The sequence below is a fragment of the Ailuropoda melanoleuca genome, chromosome 1 (assembly GCF_002007445.2).
Source record: "Ailuropoda melanoleuca isolate Jingjing chromosome 1, ASM200744v2, whole genome shotgun sequence".
Taxonomy (NCBI): Eukaryota; Metazoa; Chordata; class Mammalia; order Carnivora; family Ursidae; genus Ailuropoda; species Ailuropoda melanoleuca.
In genome coordinates, this window is record NC_048218.1 from 7,619,643 (window position 1) to 7,640,817 (window position 21,175).

At 43.3% G+C, this 21,175-nt stretch overlaps 1 protein-coding gene across 14 annotated transcripts in view; it reads left to right on the plus strand.

The window, feature by feature from the left end:
• The window catches only part of VPS26C (VPS26 endosomal protein sorting factor C), a 42,420-nt gene that overhangs the window by 2,459 nt on the left and 18,786 nt on the right, over nt 1-21,175 (plus strand). For 10 of the 14 annotated variants that reach the window (XM_034655648.1, XM_034655660.1, XM_034655626.1 and 7 more), the window contains exons 2-3: nt 18,143-18,166; nt 18,554-18,607. The exons of 1 other annotated variant lie outside the window; for it this stretch is intronic. In XM_034655648.1, the coding sequence (XP_034511539.1) occupies nt 18,143-18,166; nt 18,554-18,607 (78 nt within the window). Of the gene's footprint in view, nt 1-4,510; nt 4,572-18,142; nt 18,186-18,553; nt 18,608-21,175 lie in introns of all 14 variants that reach the window. 3 more of the 14 variants (XM_034655622.1, XM_034655640.1, XM_034655637.1) reach the window with 3 other exon arrangements.

Sequence of the window (21,175 nt, forward strand, 5' to 3'; positions counted from 1 at the left end):
TATGACCCTGAGATCATTACCTGAGCCCAAATCAAGAGTCAGAGCCACCCAGGAACCCCACCATGTTTAACTTTTTGAAGGCCCACCAAACTGTTTCCCAAAGCACCTGCACTGTTGTAAATTCCACCAGCAGTGTGTGAGGGCTCCAGTTTCCTTTCTACTTTGTATTCTCATAACTATTCTGTAGCTTGGATATTCACAATAAAAATTGGGGGAGGCAGTGATAGGATACTATATACATTTTGCTTTAATAATTATTATTTCATTGAAAAGTCAACACATTCCATTCAGAGATGTTGTTCCAGCTGAGATATTTTCTGTGGTTTTAAATAATGGTGCAAGTAAGGAAAAGTACATTTAGAAAAGCTGCAAGAACTGAAATGGCAAAGTTGACCCAGCCGAAAGTCCTTGTGGTCGGGAGAGCTGAAGGGGGCATTGGCTTTGCGCAACCATTGCGCATCCCTTGGTGCCATTAATGGGAACAGAATCTGCTGCCATGGCTGGCTTACGGCAATGTTTCTTAATCTTGTGTTGGGGGACCTTATACAGCGATTATAAAAGAAAAATCAGGAAGGGGAACCTGGGTGACTTAGTCGTTAAGTGTCTGCCTTCGCCTCAGGATGTGATTTCAGGGTCCTGGGATCGAGCCCCACATTGGGCTCCCTGCTCCACTGGGAGCCTGTGTCTTCCTTTCCCACTCCTGCTGTTTGTGTTCCCTCTTTTGCTGGCTGTCTCTATCAAATAAATAAATAAAAATCTTAAAAAAAAAAAAAAAAGAAAAATCAGGGTAACTTCTCCTAAATAGATGGTTGTTATATATATTTTTGGAGCCAAAGGAAAAAAAAAGTTACTAGACCGGTAAGTCCAATCAATCAACAAAAGTGTATATTTGGACCTATGTGCCTATGACTGAGGTGTTAGACTCTGTGATCTGTGGTTCAGGATAGGTGGAGTAGGTGGCCAGCACTGCCCTGGCTGCTTCCTAAGCTCCAGGTGGCAGGACCCTAGCTGGACGGTTGATGGTCTCGGACCCTGTGGTTGGTGCGTGTTTCAAGCATAGTTTGTACCATGATTGTGCAGGGGTGGCCTCTCTTTCCCATTCTCCCCACTCTTACTGGCTGCAAGTGGAACTAATACAAGTTTTCGATGTTCTCTGTACATCTCAACAGCATTGGTAAAGGTTCAGTTACCAAGGATCTGACTTCTCAGCGGATACCTGTAACTGTCATAGTTTGTTTGACATGGCTGCCACCTACGTTAGCCTGATCTTTAGGTCGTGAGTGTCGGTCACACAAATCACATTTTTGCCTGTGTAGCCACATAAAGCATTCTTCTTGGGATGCCTGGGTGGCTCAGTCAGTTAAGCATCTGCCTTCCGCTCAGGTCATGATCCCAGGGTCCTGGGGTTGAGTCCTGCATCAGGCTCTCTGCTCAGTGGGGAGCCTGCTTCTACCACTGCCTGCCGCTCCCCCTGCTTGTGTGCTCACATGCTCTCTCTCTCTCACAAATAAATAAATAAAATCTCTTTTAAAAAATTAAAAAATAAAAAACTATGACTTCTACTCGGAAAATGTACTGATTCTGTTTCTGTGCTTTTCAGCGTTTTAGTTGTCATGAAAGCATTTGAAAATGGCTTTTATTCTGTGGATACCAGAGAACCTAAGTTATACTTGGGTTTGAAATTGGCGTTTGGGTTTTTTCCAAGAAGAAAAATGCTTTTTGACAAAATGATGGACTTTAAAAAAAAAATCACTGTTGAATCATTTTAAGAAATAAAAATGTAATACATGCCATGTGAACGACTTAACATTTTATAGAAGGCTGGAAAGTGAACAGTAAGTTCTTCCTCCTCTTTTCCCCTTTTCTGTCGCTGGAGGTGTCTGCTTCATGTACTACTCCAGGCATTTCCCATGAGGAATGGTGTACGTGTGCGCACACACACACACATACACACACACATGTGCACAACTTATTTTTTCTGCTTAATGGTGTATCTTTATCTTGGACATCTGTCAATCTCATCCTTTTATTAGGTTGGGTGTTTTGTTTGTTTGTTTGTTTTTAGGTTTCTATTAAATCCAAACAAATTTACTCAGGCAGTGTCTGTTGATCTCATGAGGCTTGCGGGTCGTAGAGACAGGTGAATACATAAACAAAAGGTGATAAAGCATTCGAGTAGTGGGATCTGATGAGCGCAAAGCAGGGCATCACCATTTTGTTGGGGGGAAGATAGGGTCTTCTGGAGCCTCACTGAGGTGATGGTGCTTGAACCTAAGTTTTGAAGTGTAAGTGCCAGGCCGGGGTCCCCCTCCCACCGGAGACCACAGATGCTCCCGTTCATTCCCAGCAGGAGGAGCAGACAGGGCGGCAGAGTGAACCAGAACGCGCAGACATTTGCAAAGCAGTCCGGGTCCAGTGAAAGGTTTCCTTTCCTCTGTTTCCCAGGCTTTTCCAGTTACTTCTAGAGTCTCACTTGGCAGCCGTTTTTTAAAGGGATTTCACTTTATCATCTTTCCAGGTATTTCTTCTCTTTTCCTTGAATTTATTCAGCTGTTTTCCAGTTGTTGTGTTTTACCTTCCTAAGTTGGCTGCTTAGCTTCTTAAATTGTAGCCTCCTCTTAAAAATGCAGACATTGCCCTCTCAGGACTGCTTTAGTCGCATCTGGCCAGCCTTTTGGTGTTAGTCGGTTGGCTGGAGTTTCTGTAAAGCGGACACCCACATAACCCCACCCAGCTCCTGCCAGGGACGGGCATGGCCAGGAGCGCCAGGGAGAGAAGTAGAACCAGTCTGCCTCCATGCTGCCTGAAGCAGCTGCTCCGAAGGACCCAGCTGAGGCCACCTGACGCAGTAACCCCACGCTCTGGACATGGGAAGACCCCAGAATAACACTCTACTGCCCCATCTCGTGAGATGTGATTTGTGGCATTTTTATCATTGTACCAAAATATCTTCCAATTTCCATTATGGTTTTTTGTTTGACACATGAATTGTTTAGAATTGTTTGTTTTCATTTCATTTCTGTTATAAAAACAACTCTCGGGCACCTGGGTGACTCAGTTGGTTAAGCCACTGACTCTTGATTTCAGGTCAGGTCATGATCTCAGGGTCGTGGGAATTGAGCCCCACGTCAGGATTCCTGCTCAGTGGGGAGTCTGCCTGTCCCTCTCCCTCTGCCCCTTCCCTAGCTTGTGCACTTGCTCTCTCATGCACACTCTCTCTCAAAGATAAATCTTAAAAATAACTCTCAACCATAGACTTAAAATAATTCTTACATTTAAATTTAAATGTTAGAAAAATTCCGTATAAGAAGAGTACCTTGAACTGGAATATGAGGTCACGGTTGAGCAGAGAAGTGTTGAGTCCAGTGGTCAGGAAAAGACTGAATATCACGGAAAGTTTTCAGTAATTTAGTGGTAACCTGTAATACATTAGCAACACATTTTATATATTCCTCTGTCATTGCATTGATTAAACTTGTAAGTAATTTGTTCTTTGAGTCTGCCTAACTAAAATGCTGTTTTGTTTATATTTATATACCTGGGCCTGTCAGTACCTGCCCACTCAATAGGCCCACTCAAAAACTTTATTAAATGATATTTGAAACCTTAAAACATTTAAACAAAATTCATAAAGCTAATAGTTTTATAAATCCATTGATCAGAAAGGGAAAGCTAGGTCTTACAGGTATACTATAGATTTTCCTTTGTAATTACAAATAATATTCTAGGCATAAATTCCAGACAGATGTTGGTAAGATTCTTATTTTAGCATTGCCCCAGAACTACACCCCCCATTACTTTTATTTGCTCTAGGACAATCATTTTTAAGAGAATGAGTGAAATAAATATGGGAATGGGGACTTCCAAATTCCTGTCAGTGTGATTCTCTTCAAATTCAGAAATAGAAAATAATAGTATTTGATTCCCTGGTGTGTTCATCACAGTTTACACAGCTCAGAGTGAGTAGACCTTCCTCAGAGCTTGAAGCATCCTTGCCATTCCACCTTGAGAATCCTTGTCTTTGAGTCCAGAAACTTGACTTGTGTTTCCAAAGCCCCATGTATGGTACAAGATCATCAGGAATATGTGATAAAATTACCTAATTCCATATTTCTAATGAATGTTTTAATATCCCATGAGAGCACTTAACTAATATTGTTTTATAAAAACATATACTAGTATGGCCCTTTCCAACTCACAGACTGCTTTTATCCATACTAACACTGAAGAATCCCCCCATTTTATGGTTCAGAAGACAGGATCAGAGAACTCAGTGACATGCTAAGGGCACTGAGAAGAGTAAATATTTGAAATCACACTTCTGTATGCCTTCTCCAGGTCTTAATTTTTATCATCTGGAGGATGGAGCTAATACCTGCTCATAGCTTTTGTGGTGAGATTAAATGAGATAATGTTTTAAGACATTTTGTTATAGGTTCTGATCCTTAGCAGGGGCTCACATGGTGGGTCTTGGTATCAATATGCTTTTCCGTAATGTCTATTCACACAGAATTGCTGTGTCTACCACAATGTGGATCTGGGAATTATTACACCATCCAAGTGGCATCCAAGTAAGTGTGCATCAGATGCTTCTGATTGTCTGATGTCTGCCCACGGTGGACTTGGAGGAGGGAGGACCAGTGCCCTGGGAGCCCCGATAGGGAGCACAGCGGGTTTGGGCACTGAGAGCTGAGTGTGGTTTGGGTATGCCTGTATGCTTCCTGCACGGGCAGGAGAGGTGTTCTCATCAAAAAGTTTGACTCGGGGTGCCTGGGTAGTGCAGTTGTTAAGCGTCTGCCTTCGGCTCAGGGCGTGATCCCGGCGTTCCGGGATCGAGTCCCACGTCGGGCTCCTCCTCTGGGAGCCTGCTTCTTCCTCTCCCACTCTCCTGCTTGTGTTCCCTGTCTCGCTGGCTGTCTCTCTGTCACATAAATAAATAAAATCTTTAAAAAAAAAAAAAGTTTGACTCAACTGCATCGTCAATTATGTGGTGTTTTCAGTGCGCCAGCGAGCTTATTGGTTGAAACAACCCTACAGTAAATCTTTTTGTAATGTAAATATGATTCATTTGTTTTTACAAATTCAGAACATTTTACATTCTAAAATCCTGGCACATGTACTCATGAAAGTGACACCGTTAAATATTGTGGTTGTGAAAACCATAAGTAAGAGTTTTGCTATCCAGCATAGCCGGTTACAGTGATAAGGGACCTGTGCACAGAGGGCTGGTTACTGTTACCACAAGAACCTCTAGATTGCCATTTTGTCTTATTTGGTTTGCATGTAATTTCCTGTTAAAAAATTAAAGAAGAGAGGTGCTTGGGTGGCTCAGTCGGTTAAGCATCTGCCTTCAGCTCAGGATATGATCCCAGGGTCCTGGGATCCAGCCCCACTTGGGGCTCCCCGCTCAGCAGGGAGTCTGCTTTTCCCTCTCGTGCTGCCCCGCCCCCCACTCGTATTCTCTCTCTCAAATAAATAAATAAAATCTTTTAAAAAATTGAAGAGGAAAAATCCTATATGTAATAGTTCATCATTATGGAGAAAAATTGCAAAACTAGAGTGATATGGAAAAAAAGTGTAACTATCGTGCTTTGTACCACTGGATTCTTGATACATGAATGGTCAGTCCTGGTGAGTGCTGTTGCAATAGTTAGGGTACAAAAATGAGCCAGGAGGGATCGCAGGATAATTTGGGGGAGCTATGCACCTTTTAAGAATCGCTGTCATCTAAACTTTGAGTCGGTCTCTTCCCTCTTGAATAATCGAATGCTCCTGAAAAGGCCTGTTTTCTAAATCATAATCTAACCCTGATGCAATGCACGAGAGGCATTTTCAGAATTATCCAAGTCTGTTTGAAAACTGGGTGCAGTAAAATGATTCATGTAGTTCTCCTTTTAGTGTTTGTGACAGCACATTTTGTACTGGCCTGAGCATTAGTGAAGCCTGCCTGACCGCTGTGGGCGTGTGGGTTTCTAGACTCTGCAGCAGGGGGACCCTTGACTCCCAGCAGGCTGCTGTGACGCTAGCAGGGCAGTTGGGTTTCCTCTGCCTTGTCTTGATGCTAGTCCCCATTTGGAACCTCCTGACCTTGAGTTCCCAGTCCGGACCTCCCGACCTTGCAGCAACCTGAATCAGCCTGTGGAGCCAGCCACACCCTCCCTGAGGGCTCAGCCTGCATCTTTGCCCTGCCCTGCTTTCAGTGGGTGATGTCCCCCAACGCTGACCTCCCAGCAGTGCTGCTCACAGTCTGGAGAGCCAGTGGCACGGGCAGGTTTTGGGGAGATGGTGCCTCTCTTCTCTTGTTCCCTCTCTTGAGTCCCTCTCCATTACTGCCCCAACCTGAGCTGGCAGAGCCCCACTGGTCTATTCTATACACTTCAGTTGTGCTAACCCTCCCTACAGATGGTTCCTGCTGTGCCTCCCTTACCTCCCCCGAGTCTGGTTCTCCTGCTCCTGTGAACTATGCACCACTCACCACTCCCTCCCTCAGCTTTGGGCCTACCTGACCTGATTCCCTGGCTGTCCGTTCCCTCTGTCCTTGGCCCCCTCCTGCTTCCATTGCTCTTCCTGCACCTCTGCTCACCCTGCTTGTTCTTTGCCCTCCTAACACAGTCGTGTTCTGGAAAAGTTGTAAGTTCAAGTTAGTTTTCCATTTGCTTTCCACTTTCGTTTTAGCTACACTTTGGGAGTTTTTGACCCCCAGCTCTGAATATCTCTTCCTCTCATTCAGTGTTCTGAATCAAGTAGTCATGATACATAAATGGAATTCTTTTAGTAGACAGATCTATGACCTCACCTCCACCCCTGCTTCGTTTTCTTGGCTTCAACTTTTGTTCACAAAACAGCCACTCATTAGCCATTGGGCAGGTGGGCTGACCTGTTTCCCCTCCCCAGGAGCAGATGAAGATGTGGAAGTTTGAGAAGAGCATTATTAACAAATCAGCAGCTGAGAGTATCATGCCAACAAGAAAAGCTCAGTGTTCTTTAAGCTCGGAAATAAACTTTGCCCTCTCTGGGGATGGAGCGTTTAAGGAGCTGGCAGTTAACGTGGTGGCTTGCTTCAGAGCCACCAGGATCCCACGTGTGGTTGGAGATCCAGGGTGTTGGGCTCTGTGGTGTGTTGGGTGGCGTTGGGTGTGTTGAGTTGCTGTGGGGTTCTGGGTCCTTTCAGATGCTTTCCATACAAACACAAACAGTTAAAAGAGCCAACTTTTGTAAAAATACTTTTGTGAAGTGAAAAATTCCTATCAGTTTGAATTATTGTCTTCTACCTGCACACAAGACTTTCTGGACTCATTTAATCAGTAAGCAACTCTTAAAAAGACTGTCTTGGTCTTTTATTGTCTATATTGAAGAGAAAGTCTACTTTCTCAGTCACAGGGAAAAGAAAATTCAGGCTCAGAGCGATGGTGCCTTTCTCCAGGTGATGGAAAATGTATATTACCTTTCATCTCAAAAACTAAAGTGAGTGTTTCCTTATAAACAGCTCAAGAAGATGAACAACGTTGTTTAGGATGAAGATTTTCCAAAAAAAATTTAATCAGTGAAACTCTTTTATTAAATGAAATCTGATACAGAATTCTAATATATCAATTTTTATAATAACTATTAAGATGGTTTGTTTTATAAGCATATAAAATCAGAACTTTTCCATTTGAAGTGATTCCCCCTCTGTTTTCCCCGACTCATCCTCATATCCCAAAGTGGCTGCTGAGGGGTCTGGACAGGCCTGGGGCCCAGTGGCTCACAGTTTGAAAAGTACTGGTTATACGATGTAGCGACCGGCCAGAGCCAACAAGGTTGAAGTTTTTTATACCATCCCATTTTATTTTGTCTTATGCCAAAACGTAAAAGCTTTATTAACTTTCAGATATAATGCATTACATGCAACCCGGCTGAAAATATTTTGCTTATTCACTGGAGGGTTTAAATAAAAAAAGATAGCCCCCTACTCCACCTGGATTTCAGACCCACCATTGTTGGTTCATCTTCTGCCACTTTCCTCCTTGACAACCTGCTCACCTGGCGTTCTTGGGCCGGGAGTCTGTGCAGAAGCTGGTGGGTTCTGGCCACCCTCGCTGTTGGTCTCCTTACCCTGGAAAGGGCAGTGTGAGATGGTCGGTAGCCTTGGATTCTTGCTAGTAGCTTGTACCTGACCATGCTCTTCTGACCTCGGATGCTGATGCTCAGAAAGAGGGTGCCTCTGAGAAACCGAGGGCTCACGCCAGCTGTCCTCCTGACTGTCGGGCAGGATCTCCTGGTGTATGACGTTGGCACAATGTGCTTTCTAATGATGGCTGGGTTCCACTCATCCCCACCAGCGTGTCCTCTGTGCTGACGTTCTTCTCTTTGCTTACGGTTTTGTGTCACACACCTGGCATCATGGCAGCCAAAAATTGGTCTGCCCTTTGTTTTATCAGAAAGGATCACTTAAGGGCACCTGGGTGGCTCAGTCGGTTAAGCTTCTGCCTTCAGCTTCAGTCATGATCCCAGGGTCCTGGGATCGAGTCCCTTATCAGGCTCCCTGCTCCATGGGGACTCTGCTTCTCCCTCTCCCTCTACCCCTCTCCCTTGCTCATGCCCTCTCTCTCTCTCTCAAATAAATAAAATCTTAAAAAAAAAAAGATCATTTAAGACCATTACTCTAAAACCCAAGCCACCACCTTTGGGAAGAGAACAGAAGTCCCATCAAAGAAAAGTAAGGCATAAAAGGGCAGAAATTCCTATCTTCAATAATAATCAGATAAAAAATACCTTTTTTTAATTTGAAAAAAATCTAGTAGTGTTAAATCTGACCATACTTTTCAGATTTGTTCTGTAAATTTAAAAAACTTAAATGTTTTCACTTGCTAAGAAAATTCAAGTAATAGGAAGGAGTATCAAATGAGAAGTAACATTCCCGTCCCCCTCCTTCACTGCTCCATAAGCACACCCAAGAATTAGCAGTTGACATTCCCAGCCTCCCACAGCATGGTCCTGGGGTTGCCATGGGCAGGGTGCCCGTGCGCCACTGGGCCACCTGGAGCAGGAGCACTGCTGTGCTGGGGAGCATGGTCGGCCCTGTGCTCTCTCGTCCCGCTCCGGCCTGTCATCAGCAGCCCTGTGGGCCCTGCTCCACTCACCTCTGGCCCTCTCCTCCTAGGCTCAGGCTCTGCCTCGGACTTGATGATCTACTGTTCTCTTTCGTACGTGAGTTCACTCTGACCGGGATTCAGTGTGGTGGCTGTTGGAGTTGTTCATTATGTAAGTGGGCTGGCTATTCAAAGCATTTTCTTTGGCCAACTCCTGTATTCCACGGTCATTACTTTGGCGTATAATTAGGGCAGCTCCCAGCCTCCTGTAATTGGAGCTCTCCGAAACTCTTGGTTTATAGTCCTGAGTCTTTACATTCACTTACACCAATAGTTCAAACAAATGTCAGCATTCCAGACTTTCCATGAGTTTTACTGTTACTGAAATCTGAAATCCAGTAATCTCTATTAATTCACAACTTTGCTAATATGTAGTATCCAACCCCTGATACCACACAGCACACCAGGAATCTAATGTGACACTCCTGCACGAAAGACTCCATGTTTGATTTTAAAAGTTTTACTTTTAGTGACTAGTATTGGCAATCTTATTTTGCCCCTTCTAAACTTTTACTCAGGGGCTCAGATTTCTTTTCCAGACTCTCAAGAAAGTTTCAGAACTGGAAATTTCAGAGATACCCATGTTGGACAATTGCCATGAGTTTTGTCGGCCCATTTTACCTAGTATTTACACCTGTACTTATACTGTATTACACCTAGAAGAAACCTGCCATCTCTAATCGTATTAGAACAGCGTCAGAATTTGGTACTGAAATGTGAGCCCCTGGGGCACCTGGGGACTCAGGAGGTTAAGCATCCGACTCTTGGTTTCAGCTCAGGTCATGATCTCGGGGTTGTGAGATTGAGCCCCACGTTGGGCTCCACACTCAGCACAAAGCCTGCTTGAGATTCTCTCTCTCTCCCTCTGCCCTCACCCCCACTTGCGTGCTCTCTCTCCCTTTAAATAAATAAATAAACAAATAAATAAATAAAATGTAAGCCCCCGAGAGCAGGGGCTTTGTCTCTTTTGTCCCAAGTACCTGGAACAGTGCTGATGTTATTTCTGCTGTTTTGGCAATATGTGTATGTAAGCCAAACAAAATTAGTATCTCTGTATTTTGTTACAGTTCTGTTGCTAGTGAACTGATTGGTTTTCATAGATTTTTACTTAAATATGAACGACTTTCAGACTGTTGTCAAGAAAGTAGGATGACTGTATTTCCTTCTATACTTGATTATCTCTGTGGGTTTCTTAATTGAGGCTATCCACATACAACGGATTACTCTCCAGCATAGAGTTCCCTCGAGACCATAACCACCACCACAATCCAGATGTGGAACAGTTCTCATGCTCCCCAAAATTCCGTGTGTCCTCTATAGTCCCCTCTTCTCCCCCCGTCCCTCGCTCCCCCCCCCCCCCCCACTGGCAAGTTCCAGTCCACTTTCAGTCCTTCTGGTTGCCCTTTTCCAGAATATCTTGTAAGTGGCATAAGTGTGATTACATGATAGGTAGCCTTTGGAATCTGGCCTTATCACGTAGCATAATGCCTTTGAGACTCATTCAGATTGTTGTGCCTATCAGTGGTTGTTCCGTTCTGTTGCTGAGTTGTCTTCTCTAGTATGAATGTACCGCTGTGTGTTCAGCCATGCGCCCGATGAAGGACATTCGGGTGATTTGGAATAAAGCTAATAGAAACATTTGCGTACAGATTTTTGTGTGGACATAATCTTTCATTTCACTTGAGTAAAATCTAGGAATGGGATTAAGTAGCATTATAGGTTTTAATGACAGATTGGAAATGACTCAGTCTCTTCAAAATTCTCCTTTCTAGAAATTCAGTAAACACCACATAATATTGGCCATTACTGACTGTGGAGAAATATCTGGTGATCATTTGTTCTCTTTTTCAAACAAGATGGAAAACAGTTGTGATACAGAATTGTGGAGGTGGGTGTACCTCACAAGTTGAAATCTCTCTAATGTTTCTGATTTCTGTTTTCCAACCAAAATGGGTCTCTGAGTGCTACTAAGAAAGACTAGTGTTTCAATAATTGTCTTAGCAACTAATTGTCTAACTTGTGTTTGCCCACCCAGCTCACTGATTTACCCTGTGATTTTGTCGCGCATTTGATTCTCTGTGGGTAAAGGAAGGGGCAGCCCCACTATGTGTGCAAGATCTCCAGACCAAATGTGGTGGGAGGATCCCACGTGGTTCTGAGTACTGCGCTGTGTGAGGAAGGAGGGACTTGGGTGCCTACACAGAGGACTCTTGGGAACAATGAGCTCCTCGTGCTGCTAGGTCCATCAGAAAGGAAAGATATTGGAGAGAGAAGGGCTGAGGCATTAAGGAAGAGGCTTTTTCTTCTCTGGCAATTGTGTTCAAGTCCAAAGCAAGAGATAATCCCCAGAAATGTGACTTTCTACACACAATCTTTAGATCTTTTCCCAAGGCGAGCAGTATGCCCTTGGGTTACCAGAATTTAAAGAGCTTAGATCTTTGTATATTTAGGTCCAGAGGCCACCCATTCTGGGATTGATCTTACTTTAAAATTGATTTATTATTTATTATGTTAATAGTTAATCAATTCAGTGGTTTAAAATTCATGAGTTGCAAGGTGGACGCATCTACCCCTCACCATCCATCAAGGTCCTCTCCGTGGGGTAACCAAAAGCTATCAATTTCTTGTGATTTCTGCCAGAGATATTTTATGCATATGTAAGTAAATATGTAAAAATGGCAATATTTTTTTTCATAGTGGTGCAATATGCAGCCTTAAAATAAATGTATATACTAATGTGAATGATCTTCAGGATATTGTTCAAGGGAAAAACCACCATTTTCCTGTTGTTGGAATTTAGGTTCTTTACAGTCTTCTGGTATTACAAACAGCGTTGCCCTGAATAGCCATGTTCATAAGTCATTTTCACCTGTACCAGTATATCTGAGGAAAATTCCTAAAATGCAATTGCTGGGTCCAGGTGTTCGTAAAATGTCTTTGGTATTGCCAGATGTTCTTCATGAGGTCATGGGATTCTAGACTCCCAGCCAGAAGCCTCTGAGAGTACCTGTTGCTGCCTTCCCTAACACAATATGCTCGAATATTTTGGTCTCTAGTAATCTGATAGGTGGAAAATTGCACTTAGGATAGTTTTAATTGTTATTTCTCATATTACTGTTGAGATTGGGCATATTTTCGTGTTCGGCTGTTACACTGAGTTCCATTATTTCCGTGGTTCATCATTTATGTAAGTGATATCACTCCTAATCACTTTTATGAAACAGACTTTATTTTGGGTTGTATTTGTAGTAGTATTTATTCAGAGTTTTGAGTCACTTGGATATGATAAAAGTCATCCTGAATGGCTTCTTCTAACATTTTGGTTGTTTGTGTAAAAATATGGAAGTCTTTGACACATTGTGAACTTCCCATGTACAAAGGTTTGCAGTATGGCTCCCACCTAATTTTTTTTTTCCAGTTCTCTGGCCAGTTTCCTATATCATTTAGTGACTTATTCCATCTTTTGCTCTGGATTTAAAATGCTACTTTTATCATCTGTTAAGTTCTGCTACTATCTGGGTCTATTTCTGGACTCCTCCATTTTGTTCAGTTGACCTCTCAGCCTGTACGTGCCCGGTAACATGCGTTATAAATCATCATGGTGATGGAACATCTCACAGAGCCAGTCTCCTTCCTTCTCTTCTCTTCAACATTCATTGACTCTTCTATAAGAATTTTCAAATCAGCTTATCTGGTCTGTATCACCCCACCACATAGCCCCAAAAAGAATTATTTCCTTTAGAATTCTGTTGTCTTCATAGACTTAACTTTGGGAAAGTAGACACATTGAGGGTGCTAAAAATTTGTATTCAGGGGCGCCTGGGTGGCTCAGTTGGTTAAGGGTCTGTCTTTGGCTCAGGTCATGATCCTGAGGTCCTGGGATCAAACCCCACATCGAGCTCCCTGCTCAGCAGGGGAGCCCTTCACCCCCCACCATGCTTTCTCTCACTATCTCTCTGTCTCTCAAATAAATAAACTCTAAAAACAAAAAGCAAAAAACAAAAAAACCTTTGTATTCAAAAACTTGGTATGGCTCTCAGTTTGTTTTGTGCCCCTCAGCTGTGTTTTAAATTTTTGTCTTATCAGTGTTTTGGTCATTTCCTGTTAAATTAATTTATAATATTTTAGCTTTTAGTGGCTTTTGAAAATAAAGACTTTTCTTCCAGCCTGTTTTCTCATTGGTGGTGGTTTTGTACATGATGCCTTGTTAATTTCTGCACATTAACTTTGAACCCAACTGTCTTCCTGAAATTCTCTTCATGTTGATAGTTTTCAGTGAATTGTTGAGGGTTCTTTCAGGTGTACAGTCATATTATCTGCAGATAAAGACCATTTTACTTTCTCCTTTTCAATTTTCATACCATTTCTTTAGTTAGGTTACTTTAACTAGTATTTGGACTCCATTAGTAGTGGTGACAGTGTTCATCCTTATTTTTTTCCTGATTTAAATCTAGCATATCTCATTTCCCATCAAGTTTGATACTGGCTTTTGGAAAAGATCGATCTATTATGTTGTGTTGAGGAAGTATCCTTCTTTTTTTTTTTTTTTTTTAAAAGATTTTATTTCTTTATTCGATAGAGATAGAGACAGCCAGCGAGAGAGGGAACACAAGCAGAGGGAGTGGGAGAGGAAGAAGCAGGCTCATAGCAGAGGAGCCTGATGTGGGGCTCAATCCCATAACGCCGGGATCACGCCCTGAGCCAAAGGCAGACGCTTAACCGCTGTGCCACCCAGGCGCCCCAAGGAAGTATCCTTCTTATGTTACTAAGAATTTTAGCAAGAATGGATATGACATTTTAGCAACTGACTTTTCAGCATCTCTAGAGACGGGTATGATTTTTCTCTGGAGAGCTATTAATATAGTGAGTTGTACTAATAGTTTTTCTTAATAATTGAGCTATCCATTCATTCCTGGACTGAATCCCCAGGGATTATGGTGTGCTATTCCTTTAAGTTGTTCCTGGTTCCGTCCTTTTCTATGTTTTGGAGTAGCTTAATATTGGAATTTTCTGTTCTTTATACATTTGGGGATGATTCCAAAACTCTCTGGGCCTGGTGCTTTGAGTGGGGGCTTATTTATAACTTTCTCTACTTTTTCTGTGGTGACCGATTTGCTTAGGTCTCATGTCTCCTTTATAGTTAGTTTAGGTTAATTGTATTTTCTTAGAAGAATAACTCACTTTATCAACTTTTCAGATTGACTCACATGCAATGGAACAGTGCATTCTCTTATTATTCTTTTAATTACCTCTGTATCTCTGATGTTTCCCTCTTATTTCTTATTTTGGAAATTTGTGTTTGCTTTCCTCTTTTTTTTTCTTGATTAGTTAAATAATTTGCTCTGCTATTTTTTTTTCTAAAAAAAAAAACTGTTGAACTTATTTACGGGCCAATTTGGTCAATTTTTGTGCATGAACCATGGACACGAAAAAGAGCGTATCTCCCCTGGAGTGTGGGGTTCCACGTGTGCCCATTAGTCATACCTTATTGACGCTTCACGTGGGTCCGTTATACCTTTTCTTCTTCTTGTCGTTTTCTCTGTCATGGGCTAAGGGGGTAAATTAACATCTCCCGCACCGGGTGTGTTTTCCTCAATCTCTGCTTGTGTCCCCTGTCATTTCTGCGTTGTCAGTGGCACGTTATTTGATCGCAGGGAGTCGTGCGGCAGGTCCTCAGCGCGAGCCCTGCTGCTGGGAGTTGCACAGTGCCCTTCTTTGTCTCCTTTGGTCGCTCTGAGCTCAGCCTTGTCTGATGTGAAGATTACAGCCTGTGATTGATTTCTTCGCTCTTGCATCACAGTCCTTCCCTTAGCCTTTCTTCTTCGTGTAGGTGCTTCTCTGTCATACAACAGAAAATTGGGTTTTGCTTTGAGATAGAATCTGAATGTCTGTTTTTAATAGACGTTAATTTAGGCCATTTATTAATCTGACATGTGTTTGGCATTAGTTCTGTCGCTGCTGCTTTGGTGTCACTTGAGGGGATGGTTTTTTAAGTAGCTTTTAAAACTTCTTCCTCTCTCCAGCCTTTTTTTCTTTGCTTTATGTTGTTTATATGATTTTCTAATACTTTGGAGTTTTATTTGTTACAATTGTTACCCTTACAAGTTTTTATTATGCCCTACATCTGCTATGTTTTAGACGTTATTTATTAATCCCCTCTTGTGAGCAATGATGAAATTACTGTATTTCCTCTTCTTTCTTTCCTCCTCTCTTCTCTTCTACCAGCTGGTCTTAGTTATTTGCAAATATCACCTGTACTGGTATTTACCTTTGTGAAGTTTATTCATACTCTGTGATTCGATTTGTTAACTTCAGATCAGCACTGTCCAGTAGAACTCTCTGTGGTGATGTGTGTGTCCTGTTTATCTGCTCTGTCCGTTGTGACAGCCACTGGCCATAAAGTGGCTTTTAAGCACTTGAATATGTGGCTAGTATGACTGAGGGGCTGATCTTAAATTTTATTTAATATTAATCAATATAAATTTGAGTTTAAATAGCCACATATGGCTAGTGGCTGCTGCATTGGGGAGCATGGTTGGGTTTTTTTTTAAGTTTATTTATTTATTTACGTGATCTCTACATCCAGCATGAGGCTCAAACTCATGACCCCAAAATCAAAGAATTACACGCTCCTCCTACTGAGCCCGCCAGGCGCCCTGGAGAGCAGGGTTTTCATGGAGTATTTGTGAGCCCCAGCTGTGAGAGTCAGAGAAGGCACAGACATTATGCTACCTCCCACATTCTTGCTCCCATCCTCTCCCAGCTAGTGTTACTTAAGTCACCTCTACACTGTCGGGCCTTGCATTTCACATTCTTTTCTCCTACCATCATCATCACGGATCTCCTTGTCTTATTATTAGAGTTAAATGGATTCAGTCTTCACACGTGGGTTTTTTTTGACAGTTTTCTAGCCATCCCACGGATGCTTATAGTTCACTATGTAGTAAATACCTCAAGGAGGATTTTCACGCAGCACTCCTTGGGGTTTGTTTCTGCACATCTAAAACTCCTTTATAGTGGAGTGACTGTTTAGATGGGTATAAAATTCTATGGTCACGCTTTGTTCATTGATCATTGTAATGGGCATGGCTGTACCTTCATTTTGAATTGCGTCTTGCTATGGAGAAGTCAGGGTTTTCTCCCCTTTTATGAGTGACTTGATCTTTTTGCCTGATTCCTAAAGGATTCTTTCTTTTTGAGGTAGAATAATTTTACTAAAATCTGTCCTTTTCTTGACCATTCCTGATCCATTTGCCCTTTCAGTATTTTTTTTAAGATTTTATTTATTTGAGAGAGAGAGAGAGAGGGAGCATGAGTTGGGAGGGTGGGGCAAAGGGAGAGGGAGGAACAGACTCCTGGCTGAGCAGGGAGCCTGACGAAGGGCTCAGTCCCAGGACTGGAGATCCTGACCTGAGGTGAAGGCAGATGCTTAACCACCTGAGCACCCAGGCGCCCCACTCTTTCAGTATTTTAAAATTATGTCGGTGAATGTGTGTTCTGTTCCATTCTTTCAGTTTTCTCATTGGGGAGCTTCATGATGCGTGCATTGGTTGTTCCTCACTGTCCCTCTTATTTGTCACTTTTTTGGGTGATTCTTTTTAATACTTTATTAAATTTTTCTTTAATTTGTTTGCATTTTCTCGCTTCTGCCTGTGTGTACTTTTTGCTTCTTTCAGTTTCACCTCCTTTTCTGTGATGTTTTTATTTTTTCCTTCCACTTCTCTTCTGAGATTTTCTTCTATTTTTATCTCTTTCTGTGACCTCATCATTTCATCATCCCTGAGCAATTACAGCTCTGTCCATCTTTTATAGAAGCAATTTAAAAAATTCATGGTGAAATGCATGTTCATAGTTTTTATCTGTTTGATGGTACTGTTTTTTTCTGGTGAATGGTCATTTATGAATATTGATGTTGAGTAATGAATATTCAGGAAGCATTCATCAAGGGCCTGTTCTCACAGTCACTCAACCCTGTGGAGTATACCTTCCAGGAGTGCAGATAATAAATAAGAGATCGTTACTTATGTATATTCTAGAAGGTGACAAGTGCTCCAGAGCAGAGTTGAGGAGGGGGATAAGTGAGCGTTGGGAAGGGGGCAGTTTTAAATAGGATGGTCAGGGAAGCCCTCACTAAAACGGTGTTGTTTGTACAATGACTTGATGGAGATGAGGGAGTGAATGGTAAAGAAAAAATGATCTATGACACTTGTTAAAGACGTCAGGGGAACTGTTGTGGTGGATGTGGAGACCTCTGCAGTGGGGCCTTGCAGTAGGAGAGAGAACAGACTCAACTCCAAGTACAGTGCGGGCAAGGAGCTGGGGGACCAGGGGGCGTCAGTGGGTGGAAAATTACAGAGAGGAGACATCGGGGACAAAGTCTAAGAGCGGATTCTGGCTAAACCAACCTAATAGGATTCTTGCTGAAGGCAGGCCAGGGTGACCAGCCTCATATGGGGCACTGGGAAAGGGTGAGAAACCCGAGCAGGGGTGATCAGATCTGGGGGCTGGCTAAAGCGATTAGCAGAATTCTTGCTACAGTTGGACCATGCAGAGATGAACGTGGAAGTCCAGATGTCAAGGCCTGGTTGAATAAGAGCTCTGGGAAGGCTGAGTAGCGTTTGGTCAAGGAGAGAATTTTTGTCACAAGCCATGTGGGTACCTGCAGGAGGATGTCCAGGTGGAGGGAGGAACACGTGCAAATGCCCTGAGGCTGGGATTTGCAGGCACCTAAAGGACTAGCAAGGGGGCCAGGAAGGGAGGAGTGAAATGAAGTGACTGAACGGGAGGGTTAAGGAATGAGGCCAGGCCAATCAAGGTAGGGGCAGACCCGCCTTTATAGGCCATTGAAATGACTTTGGCCTTTACCCTGAATGAGATGGGAACTGCTGTAAAGTCCCTTGAAATAGAAGAGTGACATGCTCTGTCTTGTGTGGATTCATCATCTGCTGCTCGGATTTCTCTGCCATCCCTCCCTCGCTCATGTTTACATCCGTTATGTCTCCTTCTTGTAGGACTTGAACTTACCCCCTGACCAGGTTGGCTGAGGTTTGATGTGTGAGTTTCTTCATGCTTTACTGTGCTTCCGCTGTGGGCTCAGCACGGGGGGAGGCTTGCGCAATGCCGAGGGCCGGCCTGCCTCCCGCTGCTGCCGAGGCTCCTGCTTCCCGCCTCCTGCACGACCTCCGTCCCTTCCAGCTCCGGCCCAGCCTGCAGCCAGTGCCGCTGCTCGCAGGTGTGCCCTCTCCCGCCGGGAGCAGAGTTCCACATGGCGGGGCCTTGTTCGGGCTCTCTACCTCGCACCCCTGCAGGGTCTGTGCCCCGTGCAGCAGCCCTTCCACCTTGTTCTGGGCCTCACCTGTCTCCTTGCTTCACCAAAAATACAGTCTGTGGTTTTCATTCTTGTTCTTTTTGGTGACTTCCAGGAAGCTGGAACGGGGATGCAGACTGGACACCAACATCTTCAAACCGGAGTCCAAGTTACGGGTTTGGTGTTTAATTCTGGGGCACACAAAAGAAAAAGTGTGTGTTGTTTGGTAGTGGCCTTTCCCACTTAGAGAAGAACGAGGTGTCTGAACGGACTTGGGTGTGGTTTCTTCCCAGAATGCCAGCAAGGCTGAAATTCGGGGTGCGACCAGTACCTTCTCAGTGCTTGTTCCAGCCTCAGCTTTGGTTTGCGGCTCAAGACAGCTGTTCTAGGCCTTTCTCCAGACCTGGCTCCTCCGGGCCAGAGACTCGAGCTGGCCTTCTGTGCCAGGTGCCCTCCAGCACAACGCCTCACAGAGGGGCAGGTGTCGGGCCCGCGGTGGCCTTGGGCATCTGTGCTGGCCCGCTGTGACAGATGGCTTGGCCGTGAGTCCCTGTCAGCGGAGCTGTGCGGCTGAAGCAGGGTCTGTCACCTCGAGTCCTCCACGCGTGCAAGTGTGGGGTCTGCGTCACTCACGTCTGCATTTCTTGGTCTTTCTCAGGCCTGGGGCCCCCTTGGTGCTGTGACGACAGCCATGCCTCTTCTAAAAATTAGCACCTGTGCACATGGCTTCTGTGTGTTGTTTCTGGGGTTTGCCCCCATGCTTGAGTCCAGGAGTGACCCCTGCTAATGATGTTGGGTGACGTATCGGCACCATCCAGAGCCGTGGTCTTACCTTCTCCCTGTTGAGAGTTCTAGACGAAAGTCGGGGCGGGGGGCACGTTCTTGGGGAGGTCATGAGTTTTCCCTTAGTTTAGTTATTCCAGCTCATTCTGTGCTCCTTTGCCAGAATTAATCAAGCATTGTCCAGGTGCCTACAACCAATAAGGTGATATATGTCAATTATCTTTCTATGAAAAACAAACAAAAGAATTGGTTCCTATTACTGTGGGTCTTACCTCTTTGTTGAACCATTTTCTGTTTCTAAAATTCTGTTTCTTAAAAATAAATAAATAATAATTTTTAAAAATTCTGTATCTTGGCTCCTTGGGCTACACTTGGACAAATTCTATATCCCTCTTTTATTGGTGGGGTTTGAACAGACCTGCCAAACTTACCTACAAATATTTTATTAATTTTGTATTTCTACTATCTTTCTTTCTTTCTTTCTTTCTTTCTTTCTTTCTTTCTTTCTTTCTTTTTCTTTCTTTCTTTCTAAGATTGTATTTATTTGACAGTGAGAGAGAGAAGGGGAGAGCACAAGCAGGGTGAGCGGCAGGGAGAGGGAGAAACAGGTTCCCTGTTAAGCAGGGAGCCCGATGCGGGGAGCCGATCTCAGGACCCTGGGATCCTGACCTGAGCCGAAGGCAGACGTGTCACCCAGGCGCCCCTCTATTTATTCTTTCTTAATTAAATGAAAGAATGACAAAGGAATCCCTTGGGTCATAAAATATTTACTCTGCTTCCTTCCAAGGTACTTTACTTCCTTTTCCTTCTTATGCCATAGGGATCAGGGAAGGAAAGGTGGTATTGATGTCATGACTATAATATGGCAATCAGTGGTCAGCCCAGATCCTGTTCCTGTGAGAATAACTGAAAATGTGATTAGATGGGAGCAGTGTCCCAAGTGCTACTGTGTTGTGTAAGCGATAAAGTTCATGCAATTGTTTTGGCTTATTTTATTTCTGGGACACACGAGTCAAGTAAATTTTTAAAAATATACTAGTGAGGGGCGCCTGGGTGGCACAGCAGTTAAGCGTCTGCCTTCAGCTCAGGGCGTGATCCCAGCGTTATGGGATCGAGCCCCACATCAGGCTCCTCCGCTGGGACCCTGCTTCTTCCTCTCCCACTCCCCCTGCTTGTGTTCCCTCTCTATCTCTGTCAAATAAAATAAAATAAAATCTTTAAAAATATATATATACTAGTGAATTTAAATTTTTAAAAATTAGACTTCTATTTAATTTGGGTTGTACAAGAAATAATAGAATAAATTTTAATTAAATTTAAAAGTGAAATTATTTCAGAGGAATTTTCGTTTAAATTTGCTTATGTACTTTTTATGGGGGGGTAGGAAACAAAAACAAAATACTTAGCGCATTTAAGGGACATAAACTATTCCCTGCTTCCCTCAATTCCTCATACTGTGAGAACTTGGTAAAAGTTTTTTCACTGGATGACTAGAGGAAATAAGAAGATTTAAACACCAATAGGACAGATGGTTTTTAATGCTTTGATCTGCAGGCCCCTTTTAATTTTGCTGTTTTTCGTTTTTTGGTTTGGCTGTCAGTAATTTTCTGCCATCATATTACCATTTGACAGCAGTCGTGCTACGTTTCTGAAGGTCATTTCACAAACATGTTGTTTGAATTTATTGTGGATTCGCTTCCGCTCCGGTGGACGCTGTGTCGTCTCCTGAACTTCCTTTTCCACCCAAAACCCCCGTAGCAAATTGAGACCATCAAACTCTATGGTGACAGGAAGAAACTGCCATCCAGGAGAGAGGATAATGTCCATATTCTGTTACTCTGTAATTATCTTCAGATAGATGAATAGATGATCTGTTGTGAAGTCTTTCCTAAATGATTTATGGTCCAGGGAAATTTAGGCTCGAATGTCTACAGGGTGACCCGGGCCGTGAAGA